Genomic DNA, 16,728 nt, shown 5'->3' with positions numbered 1-16,728 from the left:
CTGTTATAACTCAATAATAATAAGACAAACAACCCAAAACTTAATAAAAGAAGCATATGAATGGCCAATAAGCACATGAAAAAAAAAAGTTCAACAATAAGAGTCATCACAGAAATGCAATTAAAACCATAATGAGTGATCACATACTTATTAGAATAACTAAAAAAAATACTTGACACCACCAATTTTTGTGAAAGGTGTGGAACAAATAAAACTCTCATCCACTGCTGGTAGGCATATAAAATAGGACAAGTACTTCAGAAAACTGGCAGTTTCCTAGAAAGTTAATCATACATTTACCACACAATCCAGTAATTCTTAGGCATTTACTCAAGGAAAATGAAAACGTATGTGCACACAAAGACTTGTGCATGAATTTTCATTAAGTTTTATTCATAATAGGCCCAAACTGGAGACAATCAAAATGTCTATCAAAAGATGAGTGAATTAACAAATTGTATATCCAAGCAATGGAATAATATTTAGCAATAAAAAGGAACCAACTATTGGGTAAACCTCAAAAACATTATATTAAGTGAATAAAGTAAGACACAAAAGAGTAAATACTGTATGATATCATTTATATAAATATAAATATGTAAATATAAATAGTATATAGATACCACTTATATGGAATTCTAGAAAAAAATAATCTAATATATAATGACAGAAAGCAAGGCCTAGGTCCTGAAGCTGGGGAGGGGGACTGATTGCAAAGGGAAATGAGGGGATTTTGAGGGGTAAATCAAATAGTCTATTTTTTTAATATATATATCACAGTAGAGGTTACGAAGGTTTATAAATTTGTCAAAATTTATTGAACTGTACATTTAAAATGGGTGCATTTTTATTGTATGTAGAGTATACTCAATAAAGTTGATTGAGAAGCAACAATAGTAACAAAAAGAGCTTATTCATATGTTGGTTTATCCTGTTACTTAATTACTTAAATTATAATCTTGCCCCAACCAAAGTATAAAGAGTGAAATGTCAGGCTCTTGGAACCACGGAAAAACAAAAGAATCTAGAACACAGTGACACTTCACTGTCAACATAACTAACTACCACTTGTAGGCAGATTATGAGCTAATTGGCTTTTACGATTTCTGATTTTTTCAAATTCTTATTTCTGTGTCCCAATCCCTTCCTTTGTTCTAGGCTCTGGTCTAGTTTAACCTCCTTCTTATCTATCTTGTGAGTCCCGAATCCTGGCAGACTCCTAATCCTGTGCTCTGTGTAAAGTGCAGTTCTATTACTGCTATAAAACAACTTTGTTACTAGCTGTCAGCTAATCATCCTTTCCTGTGTACACCACCATGGCTTCTTTCTTTAGTTATTTCTTTATAATCACCTTGAGTTCTTCAGGTTCCTGTTGTCATCACTACTATCATCATAGCACTTAGTGTCAACCTGTGATAAACACCGGCCTTTTGCAAAGTATCTCACAACAGCTCTTCAGGGTGGCTATTGTAATTTATCTTTACAGTTAGTAAGTGGAGGCTCAGACATTAAACTTATGAAATCAGTATATAAAGAAGATAGAATTCCAACTTAAGTCTCTCTGACTATATTTCCTTCCTTCAATTAACATAACCATTTACTTGGGCAAGTTTAGTACTTTTTGGGAGGGGAAACATTATCTTAGTAGCTGCTTAACTCTAACAGCACTGGTGACCCTCTTTAGGTCAATCAATGGGGCTTCCATATTTTTAACATCCTCCTTGGTGTCCAACATAGTTACACACCATTTGGTTGAATACTAAAATTACTGCTAAATAAATGAGTACTCTTAGTTATTTTTAGGGAGAAGAAAACAGGCTGGGGGAAAACAACAGTCAAAATGACATAAATTCTCTGTTCCCAACCCAACAAAAATTCTGCAGACATGTAAAATTTTCCCCCATTCTCCTAAAAATGTAATTAAAGCCACCAGAGCAAAACAGAATTTGGACAAGATTATACAGTAATTAAAAGAAGTAACAACATCAGTTTTGCTTTTTGTGGCTCCAATTACCATCCATATTGTCAAATTACTAAGGATTAATTGGATGTCTCACTATAGTAACCTGCATTTGCTTTCAGACAATGCCACCAGGCACTGCATTTCATGAGTTCTATTTGTATCATTACTCAAAGACTTGACTGGGAATTTTTTTAGCTCACACCAAACTTACTTATTTCAAAGACATTCAATCCTTCAGATATTTTGTCTGCTTAGCCAGACCTCAGAGAGCTAGATAACAGAAGCATGTGACTATTCTCCCATACACTTGAAGTGGACAAAAAGCAGGTTAGTAATCTCCCTCACAAAGGAATGTGATACTAGAAATGGGTAGAGAACCCAATGTTTAGACTTCCAAGATGGTATGCAGATACTGCAGTTAATCAGAGACATTACACATTACATTAGACATTAGACAGAGTAAGATTAGACTAAATCATCATGCAAATAATGTATAACCTAACTAACAATTAAAAAAAAGCAAATGAATATCACTTAAGCTAGTAAAAATCAAGTTCAAATAGTGAATTTAATATAAATATTTATATTGTCTCCTTCCTGAGACAATCTTAAAATAATAATAGGAAGAAACATGAAAAGGGCCTTCAGTGGACAAGAGATCTCAACAAATCTTTAGAGGACAGAAAACAAATGGTGAATGATCACCAATGTGTCAAAGCATGGAAGCCATTATTTGGAATACTGCAGAAAGGAGGTGACCTGCACAGAGAACTGTGGTAAGATTGGGGAAAGGGGGAATAAATAGAGATACATTGAATTTTCATAGGAAACTGTAGTCCTCTCCTGGGTCCTGCCAGAATGTCTAGAAGCCAGATGTTCCCATCAGCCAGGGAACAGAGAGTCTTTCTTTAAAGCAATGGTCCTCAGCAGTGTCATCACTTGGTAGGTGACACAGATTGCTGGGTCCCACTCCCATTGTTTCTGATTTCAGTAGTGTTTGCCAGGGGCTGAGGAAGTAGGGGGAAAGGGGAATGAGAAGTGACTGCTAATGGGAAGGGATTTCTTTTAGAAGTAGTTAGATAGTGGTGGTGGTTGCACAACTTTGTGAAAATAGTAAAAACTACTGTATTATATATTTTTAAAAGATGAATTTTATGGTATATGAGTTATATCTCAATAAAGTCATTCTTAAAAACTCATTTACTCATCTGTACAAAGGGCTCTTACAGAAGCCCACCAAATAGATATGAACAACTATCAAATCATGGCTCCCCTTTGTCTTCCCTATGCTAAACATATTCAGTTTCTTCACCCAGTTCTTTAGGCCATGATGTCCAGGTCCCTCTTATCCTGGCTGCTGTCGTAAAGTCAGACAGGATACAAACAAACATGCATTTCATACAAAGTAAAATAAAAGATTCCAAGTATTTGGAAATGGATAAAGGAAAGGACAGAGAAACTAGGTAGCTTTCTACCTTTGATGATTTGGCTAAAAATAATTCATTCAAGATTCAAGGATAATGTACCAAACATGAAATAAAAGTACCAAAAGACTTTTCACGGCCAAATATAGCTAACATGTACTGGGGTAATTAAAAGATTATACATCATAAAATGCTCTATAATAATGGGTAGAAAAAGTATTAACTGGGTTTCTGTTGTTCCAAGAATAGAAAAGTAATAGAATCCAAACCAAATGTAACAGCTACTGGTCATTAAATATAAATGATATTTTAAAATGCACTCACATGTAATCATTCTACTGATAAGGTTACCTCTAAATTCAATTTGACCTAGACAAGGTGAAATTCCCCTGCCATATGCTCTTCTTGTCCTTGAGACCTTTTTTAGAAAGCTCCATGTTTCTAATTTCTTATTTAATGCCTATCTTGCTCATTAGACTGTATAGAATCATTCCCCTTTCCCCCTACTTCCTCAGCCCGTTTTGTTCACCTCTGTATCCCGGCACCTAAGCTAGTGAATCATGATTTGCAAATACTTTTTCCCATTAAGTAGATTGTCTTTTCATTTCTTTGATGATAGTGGCAAACCCAAATTTTTATTCTCTCAAATAGACATAGCCCTTTGAATGTACCTGTTAGCTGCCAAGCATGAACTTGGAATATATCTATACTTTAAATACAGATCCTGGATTTCAAATACATCTTTAATAGATTCTAGCTTCTTCTGGTTCTTTATTATTACATAATGAAGTCTTTACTGTGAAATGACTAATTGAATGAAAATACCATATTTCCTTTTTGCCCTTAGAAACGTATTATTTTACCTATCATTACCTCATTTGTCTAATATTTATGAAGCATCTTTCTTATTTTTTTGTCATTATAAGTAAAAAATAAAAGGTCTTGATTCTCAACTATGTTCTGTGAAAACTACAAAAAAAGACAACAATAATGGTGTCTCCAGGCTTTTCTCATAGTTTCTTGAAAGATGACACAATAGTTTGTGTACTGCAGTAAGAAAGCTGAAGATGGTACAATGGTGATGATTTATCTCACTATGCATCTTCCTCCTATCCACTGTTTATCTTAGGCATCCATCATTCTTCTGTTTTCATAATATTTTACTCCTTTATAACCTAATTAAGAGTAATGAGTGATGATAAAAAAAATTTCTAGGATGATTAAATAACAAAATGTTTCAGTATACAGGAAAAATAAAATCACTTAAATCCCACGTGTAGCGTAGATTCATGAAAGGATTCAATGGGTTTTATTCTGTTAGGAAAAAATAGAGTTTTTTTTTTGTCTTTTGGATGACCTCTATAGTATTTTGAATTTATTCTCTAAAAAGATAAGTCCTGTGAATGCAACCTTATTTGGAGATAAGATTTTTTTGCAGATGTAATCAAATTAAAATACTGGATTAGGGAGGGCCCTAAACCCAATGACTAGTATCTTTAAAAGAGAAAGGAGAGGGAGATTTGGACACAAAGAATATAAAAAGATATTTATTTCTTCAAAGAAGATATTCAAGTGGCCAATGAATGATGCCCATCATTGAAGGCACATGAAAAGATGCTCAATATCATTAGTCATTAGGGAAATGTGAATCAAAACCATAATGAAGTGCCACTTTATACTTACAAAAATGGTACAATAAAAAAGATACAAATCAGTAACTGTTGTTAAGGATTTGGAGAAATTGGAACCTTTATACATTGTTGGTGGGATTGTAAAATAGTGCAGCCACTATTTTACAGGCTAAACAGACTAGCAGTTCCTCACAGTTAAAGTTATCATGTAAACCACCAGTTACACTCCAAGTACCTAAGCAAGAGAAATGAAAAAATGTTCAAATACTTGTACTCAAATGTTCACAGTTACATTACTTACAATAGCCAATTAGCAGAAACAATCCAAATGTCCACTACCTGCTGAATGAATAAACAAATGTGGTATATTTCTATAATGGAATGCTATTTGGCAATAAAAAAGAATGAAGTATTGAATAATGCTACAACATGGATAGACACTAAAAATATTATGCAAAGTGAAATAAACCAGCCATAAATATGATATATTGTGTGATTTCCTTTACATAAAATATTCAGAATGGGTAAATACACGAAGACAGGAAGTAGATTAATCAGTTGTTGCCTAGAATGGGAAGGATGATGGAGACTGATTACTAATGGGAAAACGTTTCTTTTTTGGGTGATATAGTCTTAAATTAGATTATGGTGATATTTGTAAACTATGAAAATACATTCAAACCCATTGAATTGTCTACTTTGGTGAATTTTATGGTAAATAAATTATTTCTCGACTAAGCATTTTTTAAAATTTTGGTTTGCCACATTTACATTTTTTATTACATTCATTTTCCCTATCCCTTCATTTTTAATTCTGCAAATTATTTATAATATGGCTTAATATTTATTAAAAATAAGGTCCATTATCGAAGATGATAAACAATGATGACCATTTTCTAGGTATACTGAGGGTTAATCAATCTTCTTAAATAGATTTTTAGGTTGCTAATAATTTTTCAGTAGTATAAATAAAATTGTTTTCAAAGTTTTTGTTTACATCTTTACAGAGTTGATCATTTCCTTAAGAAAAATTCCTAGAAATGAAATTCTTGGTAAAAAAGTATTCCTCTAAAAAGGCATACCAATTTATATTTCCAATAGCAAAGTTCAAGAGGAAATCATCAGTTTTATCCTGACATATGCTTGACTTTAGGGCTTAGTTAAAAAAAAAAAAAAATCCATTATAAGGAAAAATCGCCTGTAGTAAAACATCAAAAGAAACAAAACAAAGCCAATAATAAATTAAAACAATAATAAAAACTATTTCAAATACATTAGGCTATAACTGACTTTAACTGACTTTAACTGACTTTAACTAACAAGAATGGAAAATTTTTATTATACATTTCTTAATTGTAGGTTTTGTAATTTAGAACATTTCTACTTCTCCCAAAAAGAACATCTCACTTATAAATTATATTTATAGGCAGAATGTAATGAAAATACTTAGGTTTCTCTTATTTAAAAAACGTATTATAGCTATGTCTGCTGAGAGGGCTTGGGAGTAATAATCCCCTAGTGGCAGGAAGATAACCCAGTGACTAAATCATGGTTTCTAAATGCCATTTTCTCGTAAAAAGAACTAAGCCTTTTTGAAGAAATGGCTGATTTTATGACTAGGTTAGGAAAAATTTAAAAACAAGCCTGGGACAGTGCCAAAATTTGGAGGCTACCAAGGTGACTAGATAAACTGTTTTATATCCAGATAATGGAATATTATTCAGTGCTAAAGAGAAATGAGCTATCAAGCCATAAAAAGACATGGAGAAAACTTAAATGCATACTACTAAGTGAAAGAAGCCAATCTGAAAAGGCTACATGTTATATTATTCCAACTACATGACATTCTGGAAAAAGCAAAACTTTAGAGACAGTGGAAAGATCACTGAATGCGAGTGGTTAGGGAAAAGGGAGGGATGAACACAAGGAGCACAGAGGATTTTTAGAGCTGTGAAACTAATCTGTATGATACTACAATGGTGGATATGTGTTGTTTTACATTTGTCCAAACCTACAGAAAATACAATACCAAGAGCTGAGCTCCCAATAGCTAAAACTAAAAGTTTGAGCAACAAAATAAATAACAGAATTGAAGTATAGTATAAACTATCAAATAAATATGTATGAATTCACCCTAACATAAATGATTACCTAAATAAGTATACAAAGGTAAAGAGATAACAAATTTGTCATACGGAATTCTGAATACTCCCACTTCTAGGAGGTGGTGTTAAATTCCATCTCCCACTTCCTAGCCCCTCACTCTTACCTCCAGGGAAGGTGGGCTAGATTCATTGTCTCACTTTAAAAAAATAAAGTAGAGAAAGGAAAAAAGAGTACATTTTCAGTGGAAAACTTGGCAAACACTACCTTATCCATGTAATGAAGGTTAATGTCACCATGTGGATATCACATACCCCTTGATATAATGTGATAAGAGGAGCATTTCACCTCCAGTCTAAACATGAGAAAAATATCAGACAAATCAAAACTGGGATATGTTTTACAAATCATGAAAAAAATACGGGAAAGACTGAGAAACTGCTATAGACTGGATGATACTAGGAAAACATGACAACTAAATGTAATGTGGTACCTTGAACAGGATCCTGGAAAAAGAAAAAAAAAAAGAAACGGAAAATCCAAATAAAGTCTGTAAATCAGTTAATAATAATTTACTAACATTGGAGTTTCAGTTTTAACAAATGTACCATGGGAATTTAAGATGTCATCGATGGGGGAAACTGGGTTAAAGGTATAAAAATAGTCTGCACTATCTTCGTAATTTTTCTATATTTAAAAAATGGAAAATTTAATTAAAAACAACAACAAAATAAACGAAGCCATAAACCCATCAAACCAATATAATTTTATTTTTTTGGAAAATGTTAACCTTCTAAATTGAACTACCATTTAATCCATTTTAAAAGTCTGTCAAGTAAAGTTATAGAAAAACAAAACTGAGGAATAGAAGACTAATGATTTCTTATTGGAAATTAAATCATGCATTAATTTGAAACATGATGTACTGAATATTAACTGTCCTAGAACTATGCATATTAAACTAGGAACACTGACTACCATTATTAAAAATACTTCATAAGACATTAAAAATACAAAGCCTCATATTCTGCCAATTTAATCTTCTGTCAATTTTCACTGTACACCATGTTCTGTGGTTCATTGCATTTTACTAGGAAAGAGGGAACATAACATATTTAATCAACTAGTGGTCAATAGAGAAACATTTGGTAAATTTACACCTTTCACATATTATGACACTTCTGAGGGGAAGATACTTTACCTCTAACTTTACACATGAAACTAATAAATATTGAAAGGCTGTTAAAAAAAGGTTATCCAAACCTTGGATATAAGGCCAAAAGGTAGACAGTTTGTCCTTTCAATGTAATATGGGGACATAGACAGACTCAGAGATTATTTAATTACTTAGGGGAATGTACTTGGCTCCATTATTCTATTTACTGTTAAATTAAATATCCCATACTAAGTAAAGTTACATGTTAACTCGTAGATTTTGTCCAGTAGAGTTGTAAATCATTTCTGTCAGGTAAAGACAAAACTGCAAAGGTTAAGGTTTATTGGTCATTAGGACATTAACCAGTTTGTAACTTAACCTAGCAATCCTATTCTAAAATTCCTTTATTCAATTGCCTATGAATACATAGCTCCTCAAATGCTCCTTGAACTAGCCTTACTATTTTACTTGTTTCCTAAATAATTAATGGATTGAATAAAATATTTGATATAAGTTCACTTTATATTTGTGTAAATCATGTTTTCTTTTGTAAAATTACACTTTGAAAGGCATAAGAACTGGTCAATTAATGGTCAATGGGGCAAAGACAGTCTTTTCAATAAGTGGTGTTGGACAAAGTCAACATATTTAAAAAATGAAATTCAAACATTTTCTTAACACCATATACAAAAATAAATTTAAGATAGATTAAAGAAGTAAATTTAAGACCTGAATCCATAAAACTCATAAAAGAAAACATAGGCAGTAAATTCTCTGTTATTGTTGTTAGCAATATCTTTTTATATATGTCTCCCTGGGCAAGGGCAACAAAAGAATAAACAAATGGGACTACAACAAACCAAAAAGTTTTTGCACAGCAAAAGAAACCATCGACAAAACAAAAAGACAACCTATTAAATGGGAGAAGATATTTGCAAATAATATACCTGGCAAGGGGCTAATATCTAAAATATATAGGGAACTCAAACAACTTAACACTAAGAAAACCCAAACAATCCAATTAAAAAATAGGCAGAGGACCTGACTAGACATTTCTCCAAAGAGGACACAGGTATCAACAGACATATGAAAAAATGCTAAACATCACTAGTCATTAGGGAAATGGAAATTAAAACCACAATGAGCTATCATCTCACACTTATTAGAATGGCTATCATCAATAAATGAACAAATAACAAGTATGGCAAGGATGTGGAGAAAAGAGAACTCTTGTACACTGTTGGTGGGATTGTAAATTAGTGCAGCCACCATGGAAAATGTATGAAGATATCTCAAAAATTAAAAATAGAGCTGCCATACAATCCAGCAATTCCACTTACGGGTATTTATCCAAAGAAAACAGAAACACTAATTTGAAAAGATATTTGTACCCCTAATGGTAACTGTAGCACTACTAGTAATAGCCAAGATGAAGAAGTGACCTCATCGAAGTGTCCATTGACAGATGAATGTATAAAGAAGAGTCAGAACACACACACACACACACACACACACACACACACACACGCACATACACATACACACACACACACATTGGAATATTATTCAGCAATTAAAAAGAATGAAATCTTGCCATATGCGACATTGATGGACCTAGATGGTATTATACTAAGTAAAATAAGTCAAAGACAAATATCATGTGATTTCACTTTTATGTGAACTCTAAAACACCAAAACAAATGTATAAACAAAACACAAACAGACCAATAGATAATAAAGGACAAGTTGATGGTTGCCAAAGCAGAGAGTGAGGGAGGGATGGGAATAAAATTAAAAAGTTAAAACAAAAAAATAATAAAATTACACTGACAGGCAGGCATAAGGAACTTCCCACAACATGCCTGACATGGCCTTTCCCACACACAGCTCTGCAAATCCTACAGTCTCACAGGGCTATTATGATGATAGATTTTCTGCACAAAATTTTGATAATGTCAATTATTGATCATTAGAATTATCTAATAATACCTTTTTGTCTCAAAGATAAATTAGAAAAGAATCTAAGTAAAGTATGTTATTTTTAAGATCATCTTTATTCTACCACTGACTTTCCATCCTGCCAGTAAAGTATATAAAAAAATAAACATTAACACTATTCTGTTTCTCCTGAGTTTTCCAACCTGTGAATTTTAAAACAATTGGAATCATTTCTTAAAGAGATTTTTAAATCTTAAACTCTGTGTGAGAAAACAAAGGTATGTAAAGGAGAAGAACTTATTGAGTCGGCATTAAGAAGTCACTCACAGAATCACAGAATGTAAGACTTAGACAGGACTTTAAAGACCTTCCTGTCCGATCTCATTTTAAAGAAAAGGAAAGTTTGGCTGAAAGGAGTATAATGATTTTCCAGAGGGTTGAGAATGTCTAAAACTAATACGATCTGACTTCTAAGACTTTCTTAATTTGTCACATGTCTCTCATGATGGCTCTGTGGGTTAATTTTATTTAAGTAAACCAATTATTTAAAAATATTTTTCTTACATCTATTTCAGGTAATTTTCTTTTTTTTCAGTGAAATGGGCTAAACCTGATTCAGGTGTGAACTAACTTTATTTTCATAATTATGATTAATTATATTTAAATATGATAACATATTTTGAGATTTAAGCAAGAAAAGATTAGTAAAATGCAAAAAATTAGAATTTCAAATTTCCACTGTTAACGTTTTTCATTAAAAACAAAAGTCTAGACCAAAGAGATTTTTTTTAGTAAGAAACTTGAATATTCCCAAATTGTCAATTTAAATGTACTTTTGGTGAATTCAAGTGGACTAACTATAAAAACTAATTGCAATTTTCAGGTTTCAGAATTGGGAAAGGAAGCATTACTGCACTCTCACTCACCCCATTATCAATAGTCCATTAAAGCAAAAGAGTAAAGAAAATTCTGTACCCTGACATCACTTCTAGGTGAAGTTGTCCGGAAACAGTTAAGAAAGCAGGAACATTGAAGAAATTCTCCTCAGGTACCTTTGTTTTTTTTGAATGCTGCAAATAAAAAACACAAGCCACAAAAAGCTATTACTTGCATGCTTTGCTCTGCTTTTCACATTCTCACATATGCCACAACTAAAAATCATAATGTAATTAAATGTATGTGAGGACAGGTCATTCTCATGAAAATAAAGACTGTTCTCTAAAAGTAATACATACCTAAAAAAGAAAATGTGTGCTTGGAAAGTGCTTAGGTCAAGGAAGTTTATTCCATATTTTCAAAAAATACAACCACCAAAGAACAAAGTACTTTTGTCACAAAATATACTTCTCCCTAAAAAGTGATTCTGATTCAGGGGTAAATCAAGGCAAGAGACTATGAATTAAAAAATTTTAAATGTGAATAATTACAGAATCTCTCAAAATTTTGACCCATGATTAAGATTTAATTTTCTCAAGGGAATAATAGCCTCTAGAACAAGTGTCCTGCTATTATTAAATTATTAATTATGTTTTTAATACAGATTTTTATAAACACATTATAAACTTTTAAACATATTATTTCATTATTTTCATCACTACTTAGAGGTAAAAAGAACAGGACCCTACCTTTAAAAGATATAATAAGCAATTAGATTAAAATTTTTATAACCTTACAGTATAGATAGGGCATTATTCTATCTGAAATGGGTAGAAAACAAGCAAGCCATCATTTATAATAGTTAAGCTAAAAAATAATTTGGAGGTCAAACACAATTTAAATAGTATAATAAGAAAGCTTCTGGATCAAATTATGACTATTATATCCATTTTTTTTTTTTTGGAAGGAAGCTAATTAACCTACTCTTGTATTTCAAACTATGCATGTATTTGAAAACATTTTAGTGTAATGGTAAGGTTACTGTAAAGCAACAAATCCAATTTTATATATGTAATATAGGATGTAAGACTCCTTTTAAGACATTTGGTACCAAATCTTGAATTAGAAACATGTGAAATGAGGGTATCTTATTTAATTTTATTGGCTGTTCTAAAAATACTTCATATCATGTATAGGTATTTCTGTATATGAATAAGAAATCTAGTGTAAAAATTAAGAATTTAAATCATTCATTTATTTTGTAATTGCATATTTTTTTTCAAGCTTACTTTGATATTGGTTCTAAATGTCTTATCACAGCTTTTAAAAAATCCATCTTAGAATCCCATTATCACTTAAAGAATATTGTTTCCAAGGACTTAAATACTCGAGACTAAAATATTTGACCTGAGTTATGATTTCAAAATAAAAGATATGTGCTCTGATATTTCTTCACTATTTACTAAATAATTACTTTTCAAATAAGGCCCCACACATTTATAAGAGTACATTTTCTCCTTTCTTTCACCTCTTTAGTCTATAATTTGTATCAGTGTTTTATCCTGATTTCTCTTAAAGTGATTTCTCTAATTTCCCGTACATATAAAAAAGTCTAGTTTTTATAACTAGATTATAGCCTTTCATTTATTAGCATCTGCACAAAATGGAATTTGATGTTCTTAGGTTTCTTAAATTCAACTTACTTAAAATAAGTACAAACATATCATTACTTCATTATGTCAAATATAAGCATTTACATGCTGAAATTCATACTATTTTTTATGGATTACTTCCTTTATATTAATTTTTAAAATTTCTGAGTATTAAGTTATATTACCTATAAATTTTTTTTCAGGATATTAAAGGGACATTATAAAATATTTGTTTTTAAAAGTAATTGCTGAGAGTCATGCCAGCAAAAATGGTGGGATAGGTAGTTCTGAAGGCCTGCTCCTCCACAAAAAAACTAAAAATAATGAGTAAAAACTGTCAGAATCAATTGTGGGAACTTGAAATACTGAATTAAGAGGAAATTTTAAAATGGTAGATTTCATCCAATGACAGCAGACTGCATTGTCTTCTCAAGTACACATAGAACATTATCCAAGACTGACCATACGCTAGGACATAAAACAATTCTTAACAAATTTAAAAGGACTGAAATCATACAAATTATTCCCTTTGATCATAATGGAATAAAACTAGAAATGTAAAATGGTGCAGTTACTTAGGATAACTTAATTTTGGTGGTTGTTTAAAAGATAAAGAATAACTACGCAACCTATCAATTCTACTTCTAGGTATATACCTAAAAGAATTAAACCCTAGTACTCAAACATATACTTGTACATTAATATCCATAACATCACTATTCACAATAGCCAGTGGTGGAAACAACTCACATGTCCATTGGTGAAAAATGGATAAAGAAAATGTAATATTCCAAACAGTAAAACAATATTCAGCCATAAGATGGAATGAAGTACACGAATAAATGCTAAAACATGTAAAAATCTTGAAAACATTATGCTAAGTAAAAGGCAGACATTAGAGGAGAAAAAAAAATGGCATAGATGATAGAGGTTCTATTCATCCTTCTGGCGACCAAATCAAAGTTGAGAAGGAAACGAGGAGCAACAGCAAGGAAAATCACCTAGATTGAACAAGCCATACAACTAGGGAGAAGTCCAAGAAAGCACCCTGCAACAGCAGAAGTTAGGATGGGGTGAGGACGCAGGGCTGCCTGGTCTCAAGCACCTGAGACAGAGGCTGCGGCAGACACCTCTTAAAGGGGCCATGACTGTGAGTCGACTTCTGCGGTGATGGACCTGCTCGCTCTGAGCACCAGTGCCAATTAGGCTGTGTGCAGGAGGCACCAGGGACTTACAGGGAGACGTTGTCTGAGTGAGGGCTGAGGCGAGACTCACCCTGTACATAAGTGTCAGTGGTGTCCATTGTTCCCTGTTGAGCCTTCCCCCTCCAAGTCAGGGACTCAGCTCTGCCATACCTGTGACATCATCAAACTGGATAACAGAGGTGGCTCAGCCCAGAGGGATTACTGAAACCCCTCCTCCCCCGACCTGCGGCCCCACCCAAGCCACATCCAGGTATATCCTCAGAGAGTCAGGTAAGCAAGGATGTTGAGCAGTGTCTAGACTCACACTGGAGGCACCTCGGTTTCTGGTATAGCCTTTTGAGGTAACTATAAGCACAGAATCTGTGGATTGCTTGCTGAATCTTAACAGGTGGCCCCACAGGGGTAGAGCCTTGGGCTAAGTTGGGCTGCAGCTGAACCCCTCTCAGGACCATGCCACTGGACGCCTATTTCACATATCCACACTAATAAGACCAGAATACTTAGGAGCTTTGCTTTGTACATAGAAAGAGACATGGAAAGGCAGCCAAAATGGGAAGACAAAGAAGTAGAAACCATATGAGAGAACAGAACAGAGATCCAGATATAATGTGAGTCAAGTAATCTAAACAGATGCAGAGTTCAAAACAGTTTATAAAGATGCTCCATGAACTTTTGAGAAGTGTAGATAAATTCAGTGAGAATTTCAACAGAGATAAAAAAAACATAAAAATGGAAATGGATATTATAAAAGGGAACTAGTCTGAAATGAAGAACACATTATCTGAGATGAGAAGTATATTAAATGGAATAAACAAAGGAATAAACAAAGTGAATAAGAAATAGGATCAAATGCTTTATCTACAGGCCAGGAAAGCCAAGGACATGCAATTAAAATGGCAAGAGATAAGATGTCAAGACTATAAAAAGAATTTAAGGGGCACATGGGACACTATTAAGGCTCCAAATATCTGTCTGATTGGCATAACTGAAGAAAATCAAGGTGTGGAACAGCTGTTTGAAGAAATAATGATAGAAAACTTCCCTAACCTGGTGAAGGAAATGGACATAAAACCCCAGGAAGCTCAGAGAATTCCAAAAGTCAGGGATCTAAAGAGGCCCGCACCAAGACACATCATAATTAATATGCCCAATTTTAAAAACAAAGAAAGAATACTAAAATCAGCAAGAGAAAAACAGATAGTTACTTATAAGGGAACACCCATAAGACTAGCAGCTGATTTCTTAAAAGAAACTATGCAGAACAGAAGGGCTTGAAACAAAACATTCAACAGGATGAAGACCCAGGATCTACAACCAAGAATAATTTATCCAGCAAACCTATTATTTAGCTTTGAAGAACAGATAAAGAGCTTCCCAGACAAAAACAAGCTAAAGGAATTTATCATCATAAAGCCAGTATCATAGCAAATGTTGGAGGAACTTCTTTAAGAAGAAAAAACATCAAAAAATAGGAATACAGAATGGTAACAACCACATATCAATAAGTACCTTAAATGGAAAAGAATGGAGTGCTCCAACCAAAAGACAGAGTGGGTGAAAAGATAAGAAAACAAGACCCCTACATATACAAAGGAAGGGGATGGACAAAGATATTGCTTTGATGTACCTAGAAGATATTTAAGTCAGGTAGAGAAAGATAAACACTATATGATTTCACTTATATGCGGAATCTAAGGAATAAAAAGAACAAACTAATCAAAAACAGACTCACAAATATAGTGGACAATTTGGTGATGGACAGAATTTGGTGATGGGGAATTTGGGGGACTCGGAGAATGGGGTGAAAGGTTAAAGAAGTACAAATTAGTAGCTGATCAATGGTCACAGGGATGGGGAGCATAGCATAGGGAATGCAGTTAGCATTAGTACGTTGGCTAGGTGGAGGGTCACGGGAGGGAGGGAGAAATTGGGGGGAATTGTTTTATGAACTATGTAGGAATCTAACCAATGTACTGTATACTTCAAGCTAATTAAAATAAACAAATAAAATAAAATAAAATAAAATAAAATACAAATAGTTCCAAAACAAATGTCCTCAAGCTTCAGAGAGTTTCTGGGTGTTTCTAATTACATGAGACCTTTAAAAAAAATAAAGTTTTCTACTGCTATTTGGAAAAGAAGTCAGAAAATAAAAACATGAGAAGGATTCGACATGCTGTGGCTGGCTTAAAGATGGAGGATACAATGAAAGGTGCTTAGAGTAGTTGAGAGGAACTGAGAGAAACCTGGCCAGCAGCCAGCAACAAAATGGGAACTTCAGTCCTACACCACAAAGAAATGAATTCTGCTGATAGCAGGAATGAGTTTGTATGAGAACCTCAAGCTCCACATGAGAATGCTGATATGTATTTTTGAGCCTTGTGAAACCCTGAGTAGAACCCAGCTACATACTACAGAACTGTGAACTAATAAAGGGGTGTTGTTTTAAGTTACTAGGTTTGTGGTAATTTGTTACAAAGCAATAGAAAATGAATTCATAAGGAATCAGGAACTCTCAGGCAATGCCACTATAGTGTAAATAGGTACTGCTATTCCGGAGAACTCAGTGAACTTAAGAATGTATATTCACTATGACCTAGGATTTCTACTCCTGGACATATTTTCTAGAGAAACGTTCACATAAGTCCATTAGGGAATATGTATAAGACTATTTGTTACAGTATTTTTTTCTGGTTGTAACAGAATTTGAAATAACCCAAGGGTGCATTACTAGAAGAATGAGTAGGTAAAATGTAGCAGACAAATACCACTGAATATTT

The 16,728-nt window shown here is 33.1% G+C and overlaps 1 protein-coding gene across 2 annotated transcripts in view; it reads right to left on the bottom strand.

The window, feature by feature from the left end:
- The window catches only part of NARS2 (asparaginyl-tRNA synthetase 2, mitochondrial), a 98,713-nt gene that overhangs the window by 41,373 nt on the left and 40,612 nt on the right, over nucleotides 1-16,728 (bottom strand). For both annotated transcript variants that reach the window (XM_016161566.2, XM_016161567.2), the window contains exon 6: nucleotides 11,191-11,285. In XM_016161566.2, coding sequence (XP_016017052.2) covers nucleotides 11,191-11,285 — 95 coding nt within the window. The remainder of the gene's footprint in view (nucleotides 1-11,190; nucleotides 11,286-16,728) is intronic.

The sequence above is a fragment of the Rousettus aegyptiacus genome, unplaced genomic scaffold (genome assembly GCF_014176215.1).
Source record: "Rousettus aegyptiacus isolate mRouAeg1 unplaced genomic scaffold, mRouAeg1.p scaffold_m13_p_5, whole genome shotgun sequence".
Lineage (NCBI taxonomy): Eukaryota > Metazoa > Chordata > Mammalia > Chiroptera > Pteropodidae > Rousettus > Rousettus aegyptiacus.
This window is presented reverse-complemented; position numbering and strand designations above follow the sequence as displayed.